The 22755-nt window shown below is 37.5% G+C and overlaps 1 protein-coding gene across 9 annotated transcripts in view; it reads right to left on the bottom strand.

Annotated features, from left to right (window-relative positions):
• dmd (dystrophin) overlaps positions 1 to 22755 on the bottom strand; it is a 112330-nt gene that overhangs the window by 47630 nt on the left and 41945 nt on the right. For all 9 annotated transcript variants that reach the window (XR_004776987.1, XR_004776988.1, XM_035534638.1 and 6 more), the window contains exons 28-55: positions 22611 to 22739; positions 19919 to 20071; positions 19586 to 19747; positions 19271 to 19381; positions 18554 to 18727; positions 17887 to 18042; positions 17364 to 17534; positions 16647 to 16826; positions 16193 to 16315; positions 15588 to 15758; positions 15206 to 15322; positions 14727 to 14858; positions 14429 to 14581; positions 13566 to 13736; positions 13372 to 13479; positions 12261 to 12403; positions 10872 to 10995; positions 10594 to 10769; positions 10153 to 10300; positions 9756 to 9887; positions 8902 to 9051; positions 8375 to 8455; positions 8169 to 8250; positions 7835 to 8004; positions 7011 to 7128; positions 6026 to 6216; positions 5536 to 5690; positions 2463 to 2652 (exon numbers count right to left, since the gene is read on the bottom strand). Coding sequence is in view for 7 of the 9 variants with exons in the window: in XM_035534638.1 (XP_035390531.1) it covers positions 2463 to 2652; positions 5536 to 5690; positions 6026 to 6216; positions 7011 to 7128; positions 7835 to 8004; positions 8169 to 8250; positions 8375 to 8455; positions 8902 to 9051; positions 9756 to 9887; positions 10153 to 10300; positions 10594 to 10769; positions 10872 to 10995; positions 12261 to 12403; positions 13372 to 13479; positions 13566 to 13736; positions 14429 to 14581; positions 14727 to 14858; positions 15206 to 15322; positions 15588 to 15758; positions 16193 to 16315; positions 16647 to 16826; positions 17364 to 17534; positions 17887 to 18042; positions 18554 to 18727; positions 19271 to 19381; positions 19586 to 19747; positions 19919 to 20071; positions 22611 to 22739 (4071 nt within the window). In the remaining 2 variants the exon portion in view is untranslated. The remainder of the gene's footprint in view (positions 1 to 2462; positions 2653 to 5535; positions 5691 to 6025; positions 6217 to 7010; positions 7129 to 7834; positions 8005 to 8168; positions 8251 to 8374; positions 8456 to 8901; positions 9052 to 9755; positions 9888 to 10152; positions 10301 to 10593; positions 10770 to 10871; positions 10996 to 12260; positions 12404 to 13371; positions 13480 to 13565; positions 13737 to 14428; positions 14582 to 14726; positions 14859 to 15205; positions 15323 to 15587; positions 15759 to 16192; positions 16316 to 16646; positions 16827 to 17363; positions 17535 to 17886; positions 18043 to 18553; positions 18728 to 19270; positions 19382 to 19585; positions 19748 to 19918; positions 20072 to 22610; positions 22740 to 22755) is intronic.

The following is a 22755-nucleotide window of genomic DNA, read 5'->3' as shown; positions in this document are numbered from 1 at the left end:
TCCCCTGACTACTAGCACGTTACTCATCTCCAAGTCATTAATCGGACATATAATTGCCACCACTCAAGCTATGTCTGTCTATGTCTTTTTCTCCTGTGCTTTCTTGCCTACTTTATATATTCGATGAAACAAGTCTAAGCCTTTTTGCTTTTGCTACGTATATCAGTTGTGTTTTGTTAATAAAGTGTGTTCTTCCATAAACACCTATTTCTGAAGCACTCCTGCCAAAGTAATATGTTTTGCACAGCAAGTGTCAGTCAACACTGTCATGAATTGACAACATTATGAACAAGCAGCAACAGCAAAAGCTACAGTGACAACAGTGAATTTCTCCACAGGTAAGTGCTCTATACAGAGTGGATCTGAGTCCATCAGAGGAAGCAAGTCTATTTTGAAGATGTCCAAGCCAGACCAGCTTGACAATGACACCTACACCTGTAGTGAATATTTGTTGCAATATTTGCTCTATCTGGCTCACAATCCCTCTAGCTTTCTAATAAATCCCCCCAAAGCATCATTTATCATGTCTCTGCCTACTGTTGGAGCCAAAGCATATGAGACTGCAATTTGAGAAAAAGCCAGGAGATAAGCCATGGGCTTAGTAAAGGTTTACAGGCTGCAAATTAAAGGCCTTTTTTGGAACATTTTGATCATCCTGAGGAATGTAGGAAGATGGGTAAACAGATTTATCATCTCTCCCAAGATGAAACATGGTGAGTTGAGTTATGCTTATACTATGATGGCTCAGGCCCTATGCTTGCAGACTGTAGTGTAAAAGATATTTTCAAAAGTTATTCTCATACAAAACATCCCAGTCACAGCTTTCAGTAGACTTTTATTACAGACCTCTCAGAATAGACAGTAACCTCAGCATTCTGCTTCCAGGTCTCCCCACTGTCTATAAGATGGAGGAAGCCTTGTTCTAACACATGTCTCACCATGTCATGTGACTAAAGGGTTTACACCCAACTGGAGAATACAAATCACCTACTGGGTTACACATATCTGAATGAGACAAATCACCTCCCAGGTTTCACATATCTGAGTAAGACAACTAACATCTCAATTTTAGAAGGTCTGTATGGAGTTTTTGGGTAAGCCTGTCATCTGGGCATTGCTCAGTCAAATGGCAGTCTGGAGAAGCTGAATCCATGAACTTATCTCAAGGGACAAACAGTGCGACTGGCGTGTCCCCTCTGGTCCGAGCATGCCCAGAATTTCTGGGATTCACTCCCAGAATTCACGCCCAGAATTTATGTGGGATATCAACCTCTGCTTGGCATCTCAGCCCTTGGTTCATCAGTCCTGACCATCTGCCACCTCAAAAAGTGTGACATCATGTCTTCAATTCCTGTCATATATCTGCTTCTCTGACCATTCATGTCTCTTTTCTGAGACCCGTAGTACCCAGTGAGTCATGACGTCTAACCTTTGCTGTGGTTGAGATCTGTCATGGGCCTATCCCCAACAACAGTGTGTGTGCCCATCTGTCTACTTTTGTCTGTTTGTAAAACCTTGCACTTCTTGTCTTTCTGTGCATTTACAACTATTCTTTCTGGAGGCTCCAAAATGCCCAGTTTTTTAGAAACCTTGTATTGTACACTGCAAATTTGGATATGTTTTCATCACAGACCTTTAAGAATGAATGAGGATGAACAAATAAAACGAGTTCATCAAATATGGACAATCATATACTACCATTCATACAATTCCATTAAGAAATAAAAAAGAAGGGCCATCAACCAATGAAGATCTCTGATGATGTTCATGTAAAGGAGTATCATTGATGCACCGACTCACCTCATTAACTCACAGTATCGCTAACTTCCTACTTTCCCACTATTAAGCCATGGCATTTTTGCAACAATTAAACCCATAAAAGCACATGCCAGGGCACACACACACACACACACACACACACACACACACACACACACATACATATACACACATACATATACACACACACCCCTACATTACTGTGCACTATTACAGGGAATACAGTGTGCTGTCATTAGTGATTAGCACCAATGCTGTATTAGGGTAAAAAAAATCACTATGTTTATGTGTTGTATCATTTCAAACCTAAACAGCACATAGCGACAGAAAATGGCATTTAAAAAACAATTAGTTGGTCAGTTAGGGCAATTGATTTTACATCATGTGCAACTCTACATCACAGAGTAGTCATTATTTTTCCCTTTTCTTATCTAATAGTATTTTTAGGAATTCTTAGTTTTGCATAGTAAATGACTTCACTGGAACTCCAGCTTAAATAAAACTCAGCTCATTACAAAGACAGAGTTGAGCTACCCCTGGGTTTCATGGCTCTATTAACAAACCCACTGTAGGGCTTCAAAAACTGTAAGAAAATGTACATTTTTACCATGGGCAATTCACCTCATTTTTCAACTCAAATAACCAGGCTTTGCACAATGTGTGGGTGTCAACTGTATACTTACTTGCCATTGTTCCAGTAACCGCCGCACTGCTCCTGGGTCCTCCATGAGCCGTTCTTTGTAGGTGGCATCTTGCAAGACATTTGCCGTAGTTTCGGCCTCGGTTAGCCAATTAAGGAACTTTTCCAGGTCTATGTAGAAGTGCTGCATCTGTTGCAGTCCATGCTCCAGGTCTGCCTCCCTGTCCCCTGCACTAAAATCCCCAAGTGTTCACAGTTAGGGTGGAAAACATCAGATGTGTTGCAAAAAAAGGTAACTTACAAGAATACTAGTTGTTACCCACCTACATAAAATGGTTGCACAACATACAACATGAAGTTTAAAGCTACATGAATATATGTATATGTGTATGAACTGCACAAAAAAGAATGTATAAGAAATGCATAAAAGAAGAATGCATAACAAATGCATAAAAAGTGAGTAGAGCACTTTAAGCATAGTACAAGTTCCAATTCTCTAATGTGTCCCTTTGTTGAATGATGCATAACTGCTAATGTGTCACACCTGTTAGGCAGACAGCCATAAAATCACTGGCAGTTTTATATTTTCCCTACAACTTTCAATTTGTCATGGTTTATGTCTCAGGGGTTCCCATAGCTCCTGCACTGTGTACTCTTTACTTAAGTCTTACTCTTGTTTCCTGTGATTGTCTTGTTTTTCCCATTATACCCCAGTTCTCTGGTTCTTGACTCTGTATGTTGTTTTTGGTTTTGGATCATGGATTAGCTGTGTTTCTTTGTATGTTGTCTGATCCTTGCCTGCTACGATCACAATTCCTGGATTGCCCCTAATAAAAATGTTCCTTTACTTCTATGTCCTGCCATCTGTGTCCTGTGTGCTTTTTAAGGAATTTTTTTTTCATAATCTAATCCCTTTGTGTTGCATACAGACACAAAATCACTTGCAGTAAAGAAAGTGCCAGGCTTACAACCAATTCCATTGGCTGAGTTCTAATGATTATTTTGGTTGACAGCGTCTTGCTGCTAAATGGTGCTGAACAAAGATGAAAATGTGTGCCTAGCGGACTTGGTGCTTGAACAACACCTCATAAATTTGCTGTTACAAGAAGTGACATTAAAAGAGCCTGTGTTAATGTCTCATCGAGGGCCCTTCATGTAAGGAGGAGTGACTTAAAGGCATTTTCTCTGGGACGGTGTGAAAGAATAAGCCTAGACAAAGAGCTCTTGAAACCAAGAGATGGAAGGAATAGCAGCCTGGAATGTGGGCAAGGCAGAACAAGCAGACAAGGCCTGTGTCTGTCTGCTTCTCCTTGCTGGGCAGGGTGGAAGGTGGGAAGTGCACATTTGGATAACTTCACAGCTCTCTGACATCTTCTCCTAACCTACACAAATGGGTATCCGAATTTGGATTTTGCTAGATCTGCAATACATGTTTGCGGTAATGACAATCGGTCATGTTTGATATGACAGATTTTTCTTGCAATCAAAGTCTCTTTAGTATTCACCCTGGTGAATGGTTGAGGTTTGAAAAAAGCAAATAAAGGCAAATGGTCAGTTGAACAACTGAGCAGAAACGTACTATTCTATATGAACTTGTTTTCTTTCTTTAAAAGCTGAACCGTACAACTACAATGCAGTATTACTAATAACGTGCTAAAGGTCAAAGCTGGAGAGGACACTTGCATTTCATCATTCATTCATTCTTTCTTTCTTTCTTTCTTTCTTTCTGCCTCGTGTATAAATATGCAAAATTAAGAACTCTTACTGTAATTCATTCTAGAGATTTTTTTCAGAAAAAAAATCTTTGAAAGAAAAATGTATAATTCATAATATATTGTATGTATTTTTTTACCAGAATATTTGAAAAAATATCACTTAATATGACAAATGTTAAACATGGAATATAATGCTTAAATAGGTTTAGGTTAATGATGTAAAAGTTCCATGTTTCCAACCTCAATTCAGCTATCTGTAAATATTTGACTTTATGGTGTAACAAACATGACAAGAAATTGATATACCACAGGGGCACAGCAAGTTAACGTGTAAGGATATGTATATGTATATGTTCAGTGTTAAATATATGTGACAGTGGTATCCTACTAAAGCATTTCTTCCTGCAACACCTCCAACTGTACTCTCTTGACTCACATAATAATGACTTTAAACAAGGTGAAATACAATTAAATATTACATCTCTCTGCTTACAGTCTGGGCTGAACAGAATCCACTGCCAAGACACCTAAAGATATGTGAGATCACTTAGATCAGAAAGCAACCACAGTCAAAAGAAGTCATTTGGTGCCAATTTTTTAATGAAATAATTACACTCTTGTAAGGGTTGACACCAGGCCGAGGCCCCCTCCGGCCACCAGAGGGAGGCCTCAAGTCAGGCACGCTACTATTCAGGCTTGCTGCCCAACAGCTGGGATAGACCTATATAAGCCCAGTGACCCAGTCACTCAGTGCTGGGTCTTTGTTAAAGTTTTGAGCCAAACTCCTAGCCGGTAACTTTGGGTATTGAGGTCTGTGAGTTTTAGTTTAGCTTTCCCCAGTGCATCAGGGTTGCCAGTCTTCCTGTGGCATCTTTTGTTCTCCCTTTTTCCAGGTTCGGCATGGTGTTTTCAGTTTTTCCTCTCGTTTGACCTGTTCTAAGATCTAACTGTTTTGCACATGGGCTCACCATCATTAAAACGTGGTAGCTCACCCAGTAGACTGTTGGTGTCATTACTTATCGCACCTGGGTTCAAGCCACATTACAACGCTTCCCGGAAGAAATAACTACCCACAATTTTCTTGGGCAGCATAAGACTTTTGCACAGTACTGTATTATTTTGATCCAAATAAGTTCAGTAGAATACATCCCCTTCGCATTTTCACACATTTCATGGTACATTTAAGTTCAATTACACTATCACTGGTATAATTATCAGCACACCATTGCCACTTGCTGGATGTTTCCTGAACTACAATAATGAACATATTAATGGCAACATTGTGGTGTTTCTGAAAACGAGTAGATGCCTAATCAGAAGCACCAATAATCATATGAAGTGTGTAACATGGTCAGCCTTTTTCATGAAAATGATTTTCCAAATATTCAGTGACAAACTCACCGTTTCTTGATGTTGGCCCAAGCTAGATTCATGCTCTCAGTTATCTGTTTAATCTTGCTTGTGTCATCATCTGCATAAAGGCTCAGTAGTTTGTTTGCCAGTTGATTGGTCACATCCATTTGAGCTTGCCACTGCTTTATATCTTTGGAAAGTTTCTGCAGTTTTCACAAATTATAAAAACATGACATGCATTTGTAGTGCTTATAGTTATTCTGCAAGGTTACAGTATATACCGTATCTACATGATAAAAATGAATTATTTACACAATAAAAAATGTGGTTTTCCTCTTCTATTTTGTGTCATTTTAAAGCCATAAAAAAAGTGGCCCTTCATTTTTCATTCTCTCTCTCACACACACACACACACACACACACACACACACACACACACACACACACACACATATATATATATATATATATATATATATATATATATATATATATATATATATATATATATTTATTTATTTATTTATTTTTATCTGACCTTCAAATCATCAACACTGGGTGAGACTCCCTTCCGGCCTTCGAGTTTTTCATTGCCTTGCTTTATGAAAGGCTCCACATTTTTCCTGGCTTCCAGCCAATGACTTGAATCTTGGTACATGTTCTGAAGTTGAAGAACCCTGTCCATCAACTTGGTGTGTGACTCTTCCCAGTGTGCCTGTAATTTGTCAACTTTACAAAAAACAAACAAACAAAAATTAGAATACTTCATTATAATTCAGGGCAGCCAGTGAACAAGCCATTGCTTATTAAATGTTTATAGGTTAATATTAACATGCCCCATCATGTTTTATGGGTTAACTTTAACATATCCTAAAAACATCATATTCCAACTTCTCTCTGTAGGCATTGCTCAAGAAATGAATTTACATGAATTTCTGGAATCTCCAGTGAGAACAGCACTCAGTGTTGCATAGCGGAAAGCTGCATAGCTGTGTAGCAAACCACCCGTAGAGCTGTTTAGCACTGATTTTACTTGTTTTTTTGTTTTTTTTAAATATAACAATTATCAATTATTTTCCAGTAATTCCTGTGTGGTTTTTCCTGGTCATATTTTCACCTTACATGTACTATCTTACTAAAGTAATTCAACGTGACTTCATTAATCAGTTTTAAAGTACAATGTAGAATATTTTCCCTCTTTTAGCGTCACTGTTTCCATGGCAATAGCTCCATGTGGTTTTGTTTTGTTTGTTTCACTCTTGTCTACACCCAGTCTTGTTTTATTATCTGCCCCTTATTCTGCTCATCTGTGTCTTGTTTCCTCACTTGTTAGTCATTGTATTTAAGCCTCCTGTTTCCCAGTCTCAATTTACCTCAGGTTAAATTTTAAATTAAGACATGACTGATATAATAATAATAATAATAATAATAATAATAATAATAATAATAATAATGATAATAATAATAATAAGACATTAAATATATTAAAAAGGTACAAAAAATGTAAAGGTGAATAAACTTACTTTGGTCCGTAATGGTAGCACGTGTTTGAGGGTTATTGGTTTTGTTCTTGAGGTTCTGGGCTGCAGTAATCTGTTTGTTCAGTTGTGGACATCTCTGTTCCATGTCTTGCAGTGTTAACTGCAAAATATTTTTTAAAGTGACCTATATTAATTTATAGACAAATTCTAAAGGAATCTCTACAGAAAAAAAGAGCACATCATATAATTTAAAAAAAGATTCACAATAAACTATTCACAATGTTATATTAACTTCTGGTTGATCAAGCTTCCTAAGGTCTATATAATAAATGTTTGCTATATGTGTTAAACCTTTTATTATTATAAAAAAGGATTCACTCCTACCTCACTTAATTATGATTAATTAACATATTCACTTTTTTGTGCCTTTGTATAAGAGGAACCACAAAAGTTATCAGTTATAGTTATTAGACTAGGAGGCAGTTTTAAAATGAGTTGTCTCTCCACATGTATTTATTTAGTCATAATGTTCTGCTACCGCAAATAAATAAATAAATCTCATAACTCACTGCAGTTGCTTTTAGTCAACTTCTGTGCCAAATATATATGGCTTTTATTATAGGGTATCATGTTAATTTCTAGTTTACACATTTATATTTACTTCAACAACTCGTAAAAAAAGCAACTGGGTTGCAACTGTATGGCCTCATCTGCCAAAATATTGACAAGGTATAGAGATGCACAAGTCCTTATTCATTAGGAAGTGCTGACCTAATGTTTCATACTCCATAAAGATAGGATTATCATGCATAAAAAATACATTCCATTCCACAAATATTCTACAAAAAGAAATTTATTGTACTAACCTTAAGTTTCCCAGTCATGTCATTGATTTCATCTAGATCTCCAACGGTCACTCTTTGTGTCTGAACCATGTGATCGAGGAGAGAGAGCCAGTCATTCAGCTCTGCCCAGGACTTCTTGAACTTTTCCAGTGCTGTGGCATCTCCTGGGGCACTAGCTATCAGACTTTCAGCTATAGAACCCCACAGTAAAAGAAAAAAAGCAATCTTCCCATGTGAAACTCCATGAGCAACATGAGTAACTTATTTACTTAGAATTCACTCATAATTCTTAATATAACATTCATAACCTGTATATTATGAAAATGATTATTCACTGATATTTTTGAAGCCTTACTTGCAACTTGGCATTTGTCTTTCGATTCCTTAAGCAGTACTTGAATTGCTGTCCAGTCTGTAGCCAGACTATCAAACTGCCCCTGGGCGATGGATGACAAAACGTCGGCAATTTATTATTTTGTAACCTTCATATTTTACTTTAAGGAGTAATTATATACTATAAAAATATATGTTGAAAATGTAACATCACTTTTAATAACACACCTTTTCAGGCTGACATGGAGGCCTCTCTTTGGCCAAAACTGTTTCTACTTCTGGTTTCTTCATCTGGATAGCGTCATCAATCTACAGAACCAAAAATCCACACCAACGCAGGTTAATGCCTATTGTGTGCAATATAACACACTTCAAATTAATTCAAATTAATATTTGCTTTAATGTGAATGAGCATATATTGCAGAAGTGACAACTTGTTCTCTGCATTGGTTGGCCTGTTTGGTAAGGGAGTTTCTAGGGGCAAGGCTAGAGAGAAACTAAATGTAGAGAAACCAAATGGAGGCCTCTCACTTCCACCTGTCTGGTCAGTTCCTTCTCAAGTTCATGCTGCTAGACATTTTTCTACTCTTTTTGCTTAGAGTTTTAAGAAATAGTTTAAAGTCTCTGCCTACTGTCTTGGCAGCCATAGGTTGCATTATGAAAAATAAATGCATATGTAAATGTATTTGCTTTAGATTTTACGGACCTGAAATTCTAATTATATTTAAATTACTTTAGAAAACAAGAGAAAATACCTTATGGTCAATGGCCCCAGACTGCTGTTCAAGTTGACTCTTAGTTATTGAGGCCCAGCTGGATAGTTTCAACAGTTGTTCCTGGTATAGGCTCAAGTCTCTCAGGAGATCCTTGATCTGCCGCTGTTTCTCAGGAAGATCAGAAGACACCTTCATAGTACAAAAGAGAGAAACAGAAATATAATTAGCAAATCTGTGAAAAATAATTATACTACTCATATTAATAAGAATGAGTTTAACTAATACAGCTGCTATTAAATTTTTTAAATCATATGGAACAAATGGAACAGTGTTCGTTCCAGTTTAAACACTAATATAAACAACTATACTGATTTTCTTGTTGCCAAAATAGGCTCTGCCCACGTGACCCTAAATGATTTAGAAGATGAATGAATGAATTAATGATTTACTTGTTTGTTCTATATATTATGATTACCATTTAATAAATATCATTATGTTATCAACTTTGATATATTTATTTACATGACTAGTAATATAAACAGTGATAAATATTCTGCAGCTTTTCGGATTAGATATTTTATTTTTTCATGAGTTGGAATGATGCAAGTGTTACCTACATATGATTTGGAAAAATATGAATAATTCTAAATGCACAAACATGGTATCTTAAACCTTGCAAGTATGTTCAAATAAGAAAGAAAAACATTTTAATGCTAGATTTAGACCACAGTGTAATTATGACATGATTTTCATACCATTGCAATAATTTACTATACTTACACCAATTTTTAACAAAATAGTATAGGTAAAAATAATTTAAGGTCTCGACTGTTATCTAATTATACAGGACGGATATAGCATAGGGTAAAAATGTCTAAGCCTGTAAGAATTACCTTGGCCCATCGCAGGTTGATAACTTTCAAATTGTTTTCCACTGGTTTGAATTTATCAGCAGGGAGGGATGAACTTTTGGTGTTAAGATGGTGTAAACTTTGTTTTCTGCTTGGTAATTCTGCTACTTGAGCCTGAAGATATCACAGATACCCATACGCACAAACAGAGACATACATACACACACACACACACACACACACAAACACACGTACACACAAACACACGTACACACACACACACGGAGAAACACACAGCACAACATCATTTCAGCAAACGTGTAAACTTTGTGTACACAGTGTGTATTCAGTGTGTGTGTGTGTGTGTGTGTGTGTGTGTGTGTGTAAAATCTGGGTACAAAATGTTTAATACTAACTTAAAGACAGTAATACAGCCTACCTGTACACTTTCTAATGCTGTACTGAGCTGCTTCCTATGGCCTGGTTGCAAAGACAGGGCAAACACACTTTCTGCTTTATCCAGCCAGGACTGAAAATCCCCTATATCTTCATGAAGGCCAGCAAGTGCCAGCTTTGCCCCTGCAGATCTGTGTAATTATATAGAAATCAGTGACATACTTGTACCACAAATCACAAGTTTGCATTACTCATTTACATTATATCCCAACCGTACTGTTACATGTTTATGTTAAAAAAACAAACACGTAAAAAAAACACTTTTTAAAAATTGTTTAACAAAAATAACAAACATTTTGCTCTACAGTGCACCAATTAAGAAATTTTCTAAACATTTATACTTTTGAGAAACTGGGACTTTGGGATCCTAGAATCATCTTGAACCATCGTTCCACCCTAAATTGTCTTACACACCCATGCTTACCTTCTCTTTATTTCAGTGAGCTGGTTGAGCACTTTGGCCCAGCGAGCATTGATGGAGCCAAACTGCTGTTTAATCTGATCTCCATCCTCCTTACTGCACTGTAGAGGCAGGTCTTCCCCCAAAACATTAAGCCCTTTCACTGCTAGCTCTTGCTTCTCTAAACCTTCTTGCAGATCCTGTGAGCAAGAACAAATATTTTAGTTCTTGTTTTGTTAAACAGAATAGTCATGTTGGTCTAATACATTTTACTGAGTAAATTCCAGTGGTGTCATTGGTACCTTAAGGTGGCTTCTGTTCAAGTTTGGGTCTTCCTCATACATCACTAAAGTTTTTTCTGCAGCTGTCAGCCAGTTTTGGAGAGCTTTTAACTCCTCACTGTATTTTTTGCATTTGTCAAAGTATCTGGAAAGAAGGGGAATTTAGAGGATAAAAAAGAGTACAGTTTCTCAGCATGAACATAGAGAACAAAAACAATATTGCCCATTAAAAACATTAATGTGGCCAGTGACCAGAAAATGACCAGGTAGAATACACCATACAAAAGCTGAATTAAACTGTATAAAACTGTACGGAATTGTGTAAAAAGTGGTGAGAAGGGGCGGCTGTTATAAATGGGATAGAGGGACTAAGCCCATTCTGTCTTTCAATGGCTCCCTGACTGGATCAGTTACGTTCATAGAGCTCCACTTCGACTCAGATGCCAGCAAGGTGGAGGTGGGGCTGGTATTATTAAAGAGGAGCTAGTTGGACCATTTTGGGTTGAAGATGGACTCAAGATCAACTCCTAAACCTACTGACAGTTTTTAGAAGACACTTTCTTCAAGTAGTGGTACAGGAAAAAGTCTGCATCTTTCAAGAAGATCATGCAGGACAAGGCTCCATCGCATGCATAGAACTACTCCACTGTGTGGCTAGCCAGGAAAGGCCTTAAAGATGAAAGAATAATGACATGGACCCCTTCCTCACCTGACCTAAAACCTATTTAGAACTTGTGGGCCTTTCTTAAACAGGAGATTTACGATGAAGGAAAACAGTACAGCTCTCTGAACAGTGTCTGGGATGTTGTGGTTGTTAATTTGTACATTTTGAGTTGTTTATTATTTAACAGATGAAAATAAACAAGTGAGATGGGAAAATTCTGCACACTAATAGTTGGCCGATAATTATGCAAACATGGATATTCTCCTAAGAAAGCCAAAACCTCACTTTTACTTTCTTAAATATTCAGGTTTGAGGTTTATTAACATTTTGGATTGACTGAGAGCACTGTATTTGTTCAATAATAAATATAATAAAATTAATCCTCAAAAATACAACTTGCCTAATAATTGTACACACAGTATACACACACACACACACACACACACACACACACACACACACACATACATAAATACATATATCTGTGTGTGTGTGTGTGTGTGTGTGTGTGAGAGAGAGAGAGAAAGTGAGCAAGCTCTAAATCTTGTCAAAGTGTAAATTCATAGCTGAAACCCAAAGAGTAATTAGCTAAATGTAGTTTTTAGCTTTTGCTGTGGACACTTTTGTGGTCTCTGGTGACATCACCTGCTAGGTTGCCTTTTCCTGGTATTACATAAGACAGCTTTTATTTAAACATTACATTAAAATAAATCTGAGCAGCTGGAAGCCCTGACACTCATACTTACACTAGCCTGTCCGGATAGAGCTTCTTCAAGTTTTCCCAGTTGGTGCTCAGGAGTTGGACGAGTAGATTCTCAGGAGGGATGACTTTATTGTCCAAAGTCTTTGCAACTGGAGTTTCAAGCTTCTCCAAATTATGCTTCACTACCTAAATAATATAAAAGTCAATTTATTTTATATTTAATCATCTGTACAGCCCTTTGGTTAAGTATATTAACCAATTATGGTTAATATACTTAATATACTCATTCAGAATAATTCAGAATCAGCTTAGTATCTCATACACTATACACTGAATGCACAAAACACTAGATAAACATTTAAATACATTGCTCTCCTTTTAATTTAATTCACCCCTTTAATTCACCCCTATTTTTTGCACCCCTACTGAAAAGCACAAATTTGTTCAATTTGAAATGTGGTGATATGGCTGGCCAGTTTATCAAGATCTATTTATTGTTTGTTCATGGAAATGCATCACTTGAAAGAGATAAAGTGATACTCAGATCTTCTGTGGTATCAAGTAATATTAATATATGGTTATGTATGTTTCACATAATCCTCATATGTCATAATGTCATAATTCTGTCCCAAGCAGGAAATATCAGGAGCCATGATTCATCAAGCCAGCTCATGATTTTCCATTCCTGTGTCCATAATTTTCATTTCATAGCCCACTGCAATTTTTAATTTTTTTTATTTGTGTTGAAAAAAGTGAAGTCATCAAATAACATCTGACTGTTTTGTGTTTAGGAGTTGCTAGATGCCTACTGGATAGTGAACCAATTCAGATACACACATGACATTCTTAATCTTGGAGGGTGGGGTTGTGAGGGGGTGGGCTGGGGGGAAATAGCAGTTCTTGACAGACTCTTATCTGCCACATATTATGAAATCTTTTTTTTTTTTCTCTTTTGGCTATTTTGTCAAGCCCTGCATCTCCTCTATAATGACACACTGTTCACAGCATGAAACTGATGAAAGCCTTTATGCACGCATGCACAACTAATGTAAATATGAAATGTTGTGTGATTTATTAAATATTAAAGCAGTCCATAAAAGCTCTGGTAAAAGAAGCATCATTCATTCTATGATGCACATGCTTTAGAATCTCACCTTAAGGCACTTTTCCTGTTGCGGTATATTTTCAGTTGCAGCAGACCAGCAGGGGGAGTTCAGCAGAGCCTCGTTTTCCGCAATAGCACGCAGAAGAGCTTGCAGTTCCTTCATAGTATACAATTAAACATCACAAATGACTGTCATTTCAGGCATTACTATCATAACCTGCATCCAACAGATAAATAACTTACACTCATATGATGTACTTGAGTAAACTTAACATCCAGGTGCTCCCAGCGTTTATTAATGGGGATAAGGTGTGGTTCCACAAGCTTGGCCATCCCAGCTTCAGAGAGAACATGACCAAGTCCTCGTACCTCTCCCAGTTCCGGACGCTGCTGTTCAATCTTAGTGGCAAATTCCTAGAAGATAAAAGACCTTGCCCTGTTGAGTGCATCCAATGTGGTTTCAGTGACTTTTATTTTATTAGGCTCAGGTGACACTTTAGTAAAAATAGGTCAGATCACATTTATTAATTATCTAACAATATGATTAGTGATTTATTATTAACTTATAATACATACTCAGAAATATCTTATTTTGTTTTGTTTTCACGGTGCCAATCAACAAAACAAGTAGTTGATATTTCTTCACACTATACTCTAAACACACGCAACACTCTAAATATACTAAACATACTCTTTACACTGTAAACACTGATGTTTGGTCTATGATCCACACCTGAAATTAACATCCTGACGACATGATCAAATTCAGTTTCATATATACCCTTACAGTTTGCATAAATATCAAATGCAGACCTGAGAACCTGAGCTCAGATCTGATCTGACTGTTGTGATTTACTGAAGCTGTATTAAAACATCAAGTGTAAACCTGTAAACATCCTCAATCTCATTAAGAACTATAATGGTATCTTGGAAATTAAGAAAATGAGAAAAATGAAGTGCATCCATCAATACAGGCTAGCTGGCCTTACCTGACATAAATACATTTAAGACTTTTGTTAACAGTAGTGACAATTCCCTGTTCTGATCAAGTCTCTGATTAAGTTCATATCATGTTCGATCAAATTTTTAGAGATTAAGGTTCTTACCTTCACCCTTGGCTCTTCAGCTGTATCAGGCAGATCTGCAACCATCCTCTCAGTGTTGTCAAGCCATTGCATCATGTTGTCTGACATTTTACAGAACTGATACCACTGTGGGGCAAAAGCAAGCGCCGTCTTCCTCCTAAGGGCTCTTAGATTCTGTCAGGGCAAAGTCAGGACAAGGAAAATATCTAAAGAGTCTGGCTGGAAACATAGATAGTGGATAGTGTTTAAGAGGAAGAAAACAGACAACTTGTGAGCTTATGAGCCTCTGAAGTAACATTTCTGATGGTGAGCCCTGTACCTTCAGAGTGTTGTATTTATCATGGAGCAGATTATGCTTTTCATGAACAGTCCCTCTCGATGGGTCACTGGTTCTCTTAAGCAGATTCTCTCCCTTCAGGAACAGTGCCTTCAATGTATCCTCATCAACAGCCTATAAGAGCACATGCGCAGGAAATCATTAGGCTGACATATCCACATATTAGAAGGCTCTGAGTTCCTTTTGTGACTAAACTATATTCTCTCTGATTATGAGACTGTTTTCCTAATTACCAGTTTTCTGTCGTTCCCCGAATCTAGAATATAAAGAAAATGAGGTGCACTGGATTGACCCTTCTTCTCTGCATAATAGGTGAGAGCCTTCCTAGAATGTACTGTGTACAGAATTAGCTAAGGCGCCGCATCTCTAAAAGGGGTTTCACATTGGATTTGGTTGTTCACTTCCTGACAACCTCAATTACTATACTACACTGACAAAAGATAATAAATTTTTAGTCTTACTGGTTCCTCAAGAAAATCATCTTCTTTGACATTTTCACCCAATTTTATCTCTTCATCCAGTAGACGTAGCCACATATTAGCTTGTCTGTAGTACTCCTCCAGCTCATGAGAAGAGGCCTACATGGTAAATACATAAAATAAACACACACACATATATTAAAAAAAACCACTGTAGGAGTAAGGATACACTTCTGTCCATAGAAGTTCAAGGTTGCTTTTGAAATGTACACATACTAAATATGTCTACAAACACACGTGTACAATACAGCTTGTACTGATCAGACTCACATGTACTAATCATTCTGAACAAGAACAAATAAACAATACAGATTCAGAGCTCAAAGTGATTCTCATCTCATTCACTCGACTGAAGCAGCAATACCTGTCCTTGTAAAATCCTTTTGGTGACCATCTCAAAGCGCTGAGTGAGCTGCTGCAGTTTAGGCTTCAGTTGAGCTTTACAGTGTTCTCCCCGATTTTTAGCGAGGTCTTCACCCAGACTCTGCACTTCTTCAACCTTATCCCGCATCTCTGCCAGCTCCATCTGCAGACCCTGATGTTTTTTTTTGGTTTTGGTCATTGATGGTGAGTTTATATCTTTCTATAATCAATGCAATAACTTTAGCTGGAACTTGAAAATAATTAAAACATAAAAGTTCTACATGGACGAATACTAATTGTTCAGTATGATAAAATCAGAATTAAAATCATTCTATATTTATAAAAAAAAACAACATTAAATTTTTAAGTCCCACAAACTGGGGAAGTGTGTAAAATAATATATATGACAAATATCAAAGAACATACAGCACAAAACTCATTATCACAACTGAACCATTATTCTATCTAAACTTAACCGAAATATAATTCAACTGAAGGAACGCCATTACAGATTTGACTTGTTCTTACTACCACACAAACAGGGTCACAGGAAACAGTACGCAGTGCAGCTGGCAGACTGTGTGCATATGTAAGTGAAATGCAAACCTTCAGGACATGCTCAACGCAGCCCTGGCTCTCCATGTTGTCCATTTGAGCCTCTGCTCCATCCATCCAGGCATTTATCTCAGCCACATTCTGCTCAAGAGTATTCATCTGATTCTGGTAGTCCTGCATCGAAGAGGGGAATGACATTAAAATGAAGGTGCTTGTCTTTCTTGACAAAACAATGCAAAGCACCTATTTCAGAGCTCCTCAGCAAAATACAGAAAGTGGTGTGAGGGAGAGAATGAGAAGAAGGAGGTATTTGGAATAAAAGAGAAACATAGAGAATAAGGTATTACAGGATCCAAACTATAGAATAAATATTCTTTGAATAAAGAAACAATGGGACATAAAAGTAAAGAATTGAGTAAAAATAGTGATATTTTTTCCACGCAAGTTAATGAATTTCACCGCCGCCGAAAGGGAGGGATTCATCCGAAGGCGATCGTCTTCTCACCAGCAGCAGGTTCAGCCACTGCTCGCAGCGTGACGTCACAGCAATCCAGTTACAGCTGAGAAGGCTGACCTTGTCATCTATCAGGCTTTCCTGCCCTCTGAGCAGGACTTTCAGCGCCTCGGCCAGCTCACTCACTATATGGAGCTGTGGTGCGTGCCTCTCCGTATCTTCCTGCGTGGCCTTGAGAAGACGAGAGGCAAGTTACAACAGTTACAACAGTTACTGCAGTTACAGCGGTTAACATGGTTACAATGGTTACAGCTGCTGAACTGCAAGTAATGACAGATTTCGTAGCAAATTTACAGAGGCTAGCACAGGATGATACTTTATATATTCATCCCATTGATTAGTGTGGGTGGAATGTAGATATGCTATTTCTAAGAACAACTTGTACACTGATTAATATAACTAAGCTCAAATTATGTGATGCTTACAGTATAGTACAGTGTATATAATAAAAAAAATAATAACCTAATAAATTAACCTAATAAAATTAATCTAATAAAGGTAATTACAAAATCAACCTTTCTTCAATGTCTCCATCTCATTTTAATTTAATTCAAGGTATTTTTGTTGGGCATTCCCACATTTTGGCTCTGGACATAATTAATCTAACTAAAATAATTAAAACCCAACCTATGAATATTAAAAACTAAATGGCTGCATCTGATTTTAAGTTGAGTTCAGTGTATGTATGTCAGTTGGGCAGTACCACACCTTGGCCCAGGTCAGCTCCGCCTCTAGGTCACTGGGCATCCCTTCTACTGATGAGCGGCGGGTCAGTTCACCATCAGTGGCTGCTAGCCACTCGGTTAGATTGTTTATCTCCTTTCGAAATTTCCTCAACAACTTCAGACTCTTCTCTAGTTCTTGCTTTCCCTCGGTCACCTGGATGATTGAAAAGGAGAAAGAAAATGACAGGTGGAAAGCAAAAGAAAGGTTAGGTGACTCACTCACCAACTCCTAGTAATCCAAATTCTTCATCAGATTACCGCTTTAATATTTTCTATCTGATGTTATAATAAATCTTGCAATAATTAACACTATGACAAGATATGCGACTTAGATAGTGATAAGTACTATTGTAATAAAAAAATGTAATCAAAAGATGCTTGCTCTTAAACATGATATTTTTAACTGATCTGATGCTAAAGGTGGTCAGGCCAGTTAAAATTTATGTATGGCACCATGGTTGTTTCATAACTGTATGTAAGACTTAATCTAAAAAAAAAAATCATACCTGTGCACCCAAGTCATTGTACAGGAGTTTAAGACTTGTCAAACGGTCATCAAGCTCCTTGGGTTGCTCTGTCTGTTGCCTCTGCACAATTTGCCTTCCTGTCTTAATTACCACTTCCACCTCTGATTTCACTTCACTTAGACTTTTATACAACTTCTGCAAAAGAAAAACTAGAGATTTCTAAGAAATATGGATTCACCTGAATCAAGAGACCTCAGCACAGCTTTGAAGTTAATAATCACTTCTTATGACCACTGGGGGCCCCCACTATCCACAGACATGGCAAGAAAACATGCTGTTCATTCTCAATATTCATGTATAAGTGTCATAAGAAAAAATTGACTTGGCTTTCCAGCTAAAGATGCTCTGTAATGTTGGACCAACCCATAACCAAAGAGGGGAATCTTGAAAGAAAATCCCTAGTAAATGACAGAAAACTGTCCAGGACTGCCAAACTCCAGGAAATCCACAGTACTACACAGTTTAGTGCTCCTTAACATTAATATTTAATTCCTAAAGAACTCCATAACATGATGGGCTTAATCAGGTTTATTAAAGTAAGGAAAACATGCAGTATATTGCCCTTCAAGCACCAGACCTTTTCTGTTATCGATCTGTGTTATCTAAATTAATGTAAGTAACAAGGATGTTATCCATATATACCCACCATGCACTGCTCCAGCTGGGACTGTACCACTTCCTGCTCCATGCTGCGGGTGCTCAGCAAACCCAGTTGACCTCTGACCTCTTCCAATGCACGTTCACATTCCCTTAACCTCTGATCAAAGTTGGCCGGCTTTTGGAAAAGCCGAAACTTTGCTTTCACCTGCAACAGTTTGTCCTTAAACAAATAAAAAATATGGGATTAATGTTACAGCTCTTAATACAGTCTTAAAGGCCCTCCCCCACCTGTTTGAAGTTGTGTTCATGTCTGACCCTGAACCAGTGTTAATAACCTATTCTGCAGATTTGAATCCAGGTAGGGGCCAATTCTTTACTGCATAATAGTTCCTCTTAAAACTATTTCACTTCTAACATTATGTATGATTTTGGCTTTAACCTCTGTGCTGTATACTACTCAGCTTTTAATAAGACTCCTAAACTACATCAACTACCTATTCTGCAGATTTGAATCCAGGTAGGGGCCAATTCTTTACTGCATAATAGTTCCTCTTAAAACTATTTCACTTCTAACATTATGTATGTTTTTGGCTTTAACCTCTGTGCTGTATACTACTCAGCTTTTAATAAGACTCCTAAACTACATCAAATGCCTGAAAGGTCGAAAAGTTGATGCAGCTTCTTTGATACCTCTCTATTTTAACTTATACACAAAACTGTGTTCCTCAATAAAATCTGAGGATGAAAGTCCTGCCACACTCACATATGTATTATCGATCTCTGCAACCACTTTCTCCGATGTATCTGATTCACTGGCCTTTTTCTTCATATTTTCCAGAGTCTCCTCATGACCAATCAGCTCAGTCTGAATTTGCTATAAACACAACGCAGCAATTATAAATAAAAGATCTTTTTTCCCTGGAAGATATTAACTGACCTTTTGGGATGAGATGGTATAAGTTAGATACACTAAATATGCAATATGTAAGCGAGCATAACTGGAAGATTATATCAAGACTAAAGCACCAAATTAAACAGAACATTGTGTCAGAGACAATGCACTGTTAAATATGCAAACCTGGGCTTCCTGGGGTATCTGAGCTGCATCTATACCATCTGCAAGATATGCGGTCAAATGACGATCAGTTGCATTTAGTGACTCTTGGATAAGGCTCAGAGCTTTGTCATTCTCTTGAGCCCACTGCAAGCTCTTCTCCAGCTGCTGTTGCCTTTTTAACACCTGTGATTAAGTATAAAAGAAAAGAAGTGAGAGAGAGCAAGAAGGTAGTGAAAGAGTGAGAAGGTATTGAAAGAGTGCAAGAAGGTAGTGAGTGAGAACAAGGGTTCCTGTTTAATGTTTCAGTGCGAAATAACGGTTTCATGAAGCACACATATACTGTCAAACCCTTACCCTTTGCATAAGTTCATCCCAGCGAATGTTGTAGTCATCCACCTTTTTGTGAATGAGCTCATGGAGGACTCTTCCATCCATGAGGGTCTGCGCCAGCTCTCGTATTTGGTTACGATTGTACTCAGGATGTTCCTTTATCATCATGTCTATGGACTACAAGAAACAGACATGGAATAACAGAAATAGAAAACATGGAATAACTGGAATTGCAAAGACAGTAGGAGCAGATATGAAATACTGTAGCTTTGACACTCAGATATAAAGAATCACCCTCCAAACGAATAAACAAACAAACATATGTAAATAATGTGAATATAAAGAACCTTTTAGAACTAGAGAATTTCTTGAAACTCATCCCCCAGCCTCTCCTTCTTGAATCTGCTGCCAATTCCAGCACCTTCTTCAGGCTTGACCAAATGTTCACCTAGTCTTTCACCTGATCTAATTGGCATGCAACAACAGTAAGAATGCCTATGATGCCTCACACAATCCAAGTCAAGCTGCTCCTCTGACTCTTGCGGGAAGCAGCCTTCTGTTCCCAGCATCTTTTGACCTTTCAAACTTTCTACCAAGGTGAGCAGGACTTTGAAGGGTTTTCCCCCATTTTTTCCAGGCATGTTACAGGAGCACTCATGTATATTGTAAATTAATTGGGTTGCTTCAATTGTCTTACATCTGAAAAGTCTTAACAAGCATGATCAATGATGTGATTGATTTTCCACTGGTTACACTTCTCGTTTGTCACTTCTACCTTCTCTCCTATTCCCAGGCAGGTACCTGCCAAGGTGCATTGGTGATGATGACCTTGGTTAGGCCTCAGCTACTTCCATCACTGAGGTTTATTAGTGCCATAAGCTTGCGAGTCACTGCTGGAAGAGCTTTCTGGTGTTTCCTTCTTGAAATGGACCAGACAGTAGATATGCATATGCAGTGGGAAAGGCAGTGATGCTATGAATAGGGAACTATAGTTGATTAATCACTTGCAATTTCAGGTGGCAATATGCCAAAGTGTTCACCCAGCTTTAATTCATTTCATCCTCCCAATAAAAGAGTCGTAAAGTTGTGTATTACCTCCCTCTTCTCTTCTGTACTGCTCCTGAGTTCCAAATATCCAAATTGACAGCACCACCCTTCAGGGGGACATTTTCACTCTAGCAGAGCCCCCTAATGGCAGTATTCTGGGCAAAGCTAAATAATTAAATAGGAAGTTTCTTATGTGCAGTCCCATGCATTCTCAATCCCCATAAATTGCCTTAATAAAACTGTGCTCATGAATTACTGTGTTGAATTAATATTAATGTAATATTAATATTAATATAATATGCTGTTAACACTAAATAGCAAAAACAACAGAGTAACTACATAAGCTGAACCTAGAAAGTCATACTAGATACAGTTGCAAGAAAAATTTATGAACACTTTTGAACTACTTAAATTTCTGAATGAATCGTCCTGCAAATATCACAAAATCTAAATTTTAATAACCCCCACACATGGCATCTTGTGGCTCAAATAATCTATTTTCCTGTTGGGAAAAGTGAACCTTTAGGAAATAGACCTAGTGAGAGTAATTGGAGTTTTTTGTTCCACTATTTCAAGTGTGGGTTAATCTGTCCTGCCATGCCATACAAAAATACATATTTTTAGCAATGTGCTTTTCAAAATATTATTCTCTTACAATATGTGCAATATAGTGTAATATGACCCAGTCAAAGGAGAACCTTGGAAGAAATATTTTGTGGTCACAATGGGGTTATAAAAGACTTTCTAGAGATTTGGGCCTCCATTGGTCCATAGACAGGCAGTGCATTTGCAAATAAAAGAAAGTCAATAACACTGCCTGCATATGGATGAAAATAAAAATATCTATAATCAACTTAAGTTTAAAGACCACTTAGATGTCTGGCGCTTACATACTGGAGAAATGATGGGGACATCAAGGTTGTCCAAGCCTAACCCTAACCATAAACCTAAACCTAAGCCTGGATTTCCATCACTGAGAGGTCAGTAAATGTCATGCCGTCTGCAAATATAACACCAGAAATGTTAAAATATAAAAAGATAAAACTATAAGAGCAAAATGTATGTCTGTAGTTCCAAAGTAAAATAATGTATGGGCTGTACAGCATCACTATAATCCAAAATATAGGAGTAAAATCAACAACAGAGTGGCACAAACAAATTCCATATTTTAGACTGAAAATCCTGATCCAAGACCAATAAAATGCTGTGATGTGATCTGAAGCAGGCTGTTCAAGAAAAACATCCTCAAATTACACAATAGGGATTAAACTCTCCACCTCATTTTTCACCCAGTTGCTACTTTCAATGCCAGAAATGAGAACACCTGCTCTGATGTGGGAAGAGTGGTGGAACTGGGGGTGTGACATTTGAAATATACTGACATGATGGTATTCCTCAAAACACATTAGTCCCCAAGTGACACTGATGTTGCTGCCTACCGACAGCCACTCCAAAACCGTTTAAAACAGTATAATCCAGATTAATTATTTAAATGTAGTCATTTTACTCTGTATTTTCATATTTTCACTATGACCATGGAAATTGGGTCAATATACAATATGGTAGAGGAGGGGTGCAGTCCTTACAATAGCTGTACATTTAACTTTCATGTCTTGAATAATAACTGGAAAATATTCTTTTAAATAGGTCCAAGGTTCTAAGCACTTACAGCCAAAGCTGCAGCAATCTCTTCTGCTCGCCCTTGAAAATTCTCATCAAGTTTCTTCTCTAGTATATCCATCCATGTGTTTTCCTGTTCCAAGTAGGACAGCAATTCGCACCAGCAAGCCCACACCTCCTGCAAGATGTGGAGC

This window comes from Electrophorus electricus, chromosome 16, assembly GCF_013358815.1.
Source record: "Electrophorus electricus isolate fEleEle1 chromosome 16, fEleEle1.pri, whole genome shotgun sequence".
NCBI classification, from domain to species: domain Eukaryota; kingdom Metazoa; phylum Chordata; class Actinopteri; order Gymnotiformes; family Gymnotidae; genus Electrophorus; species Electrophorus electricus.
The sequence above is the reverse complement of the archived record's forward strand: the minus strand, read 5'-3'. Positions and strand labels throughout refer to the sequence as shown.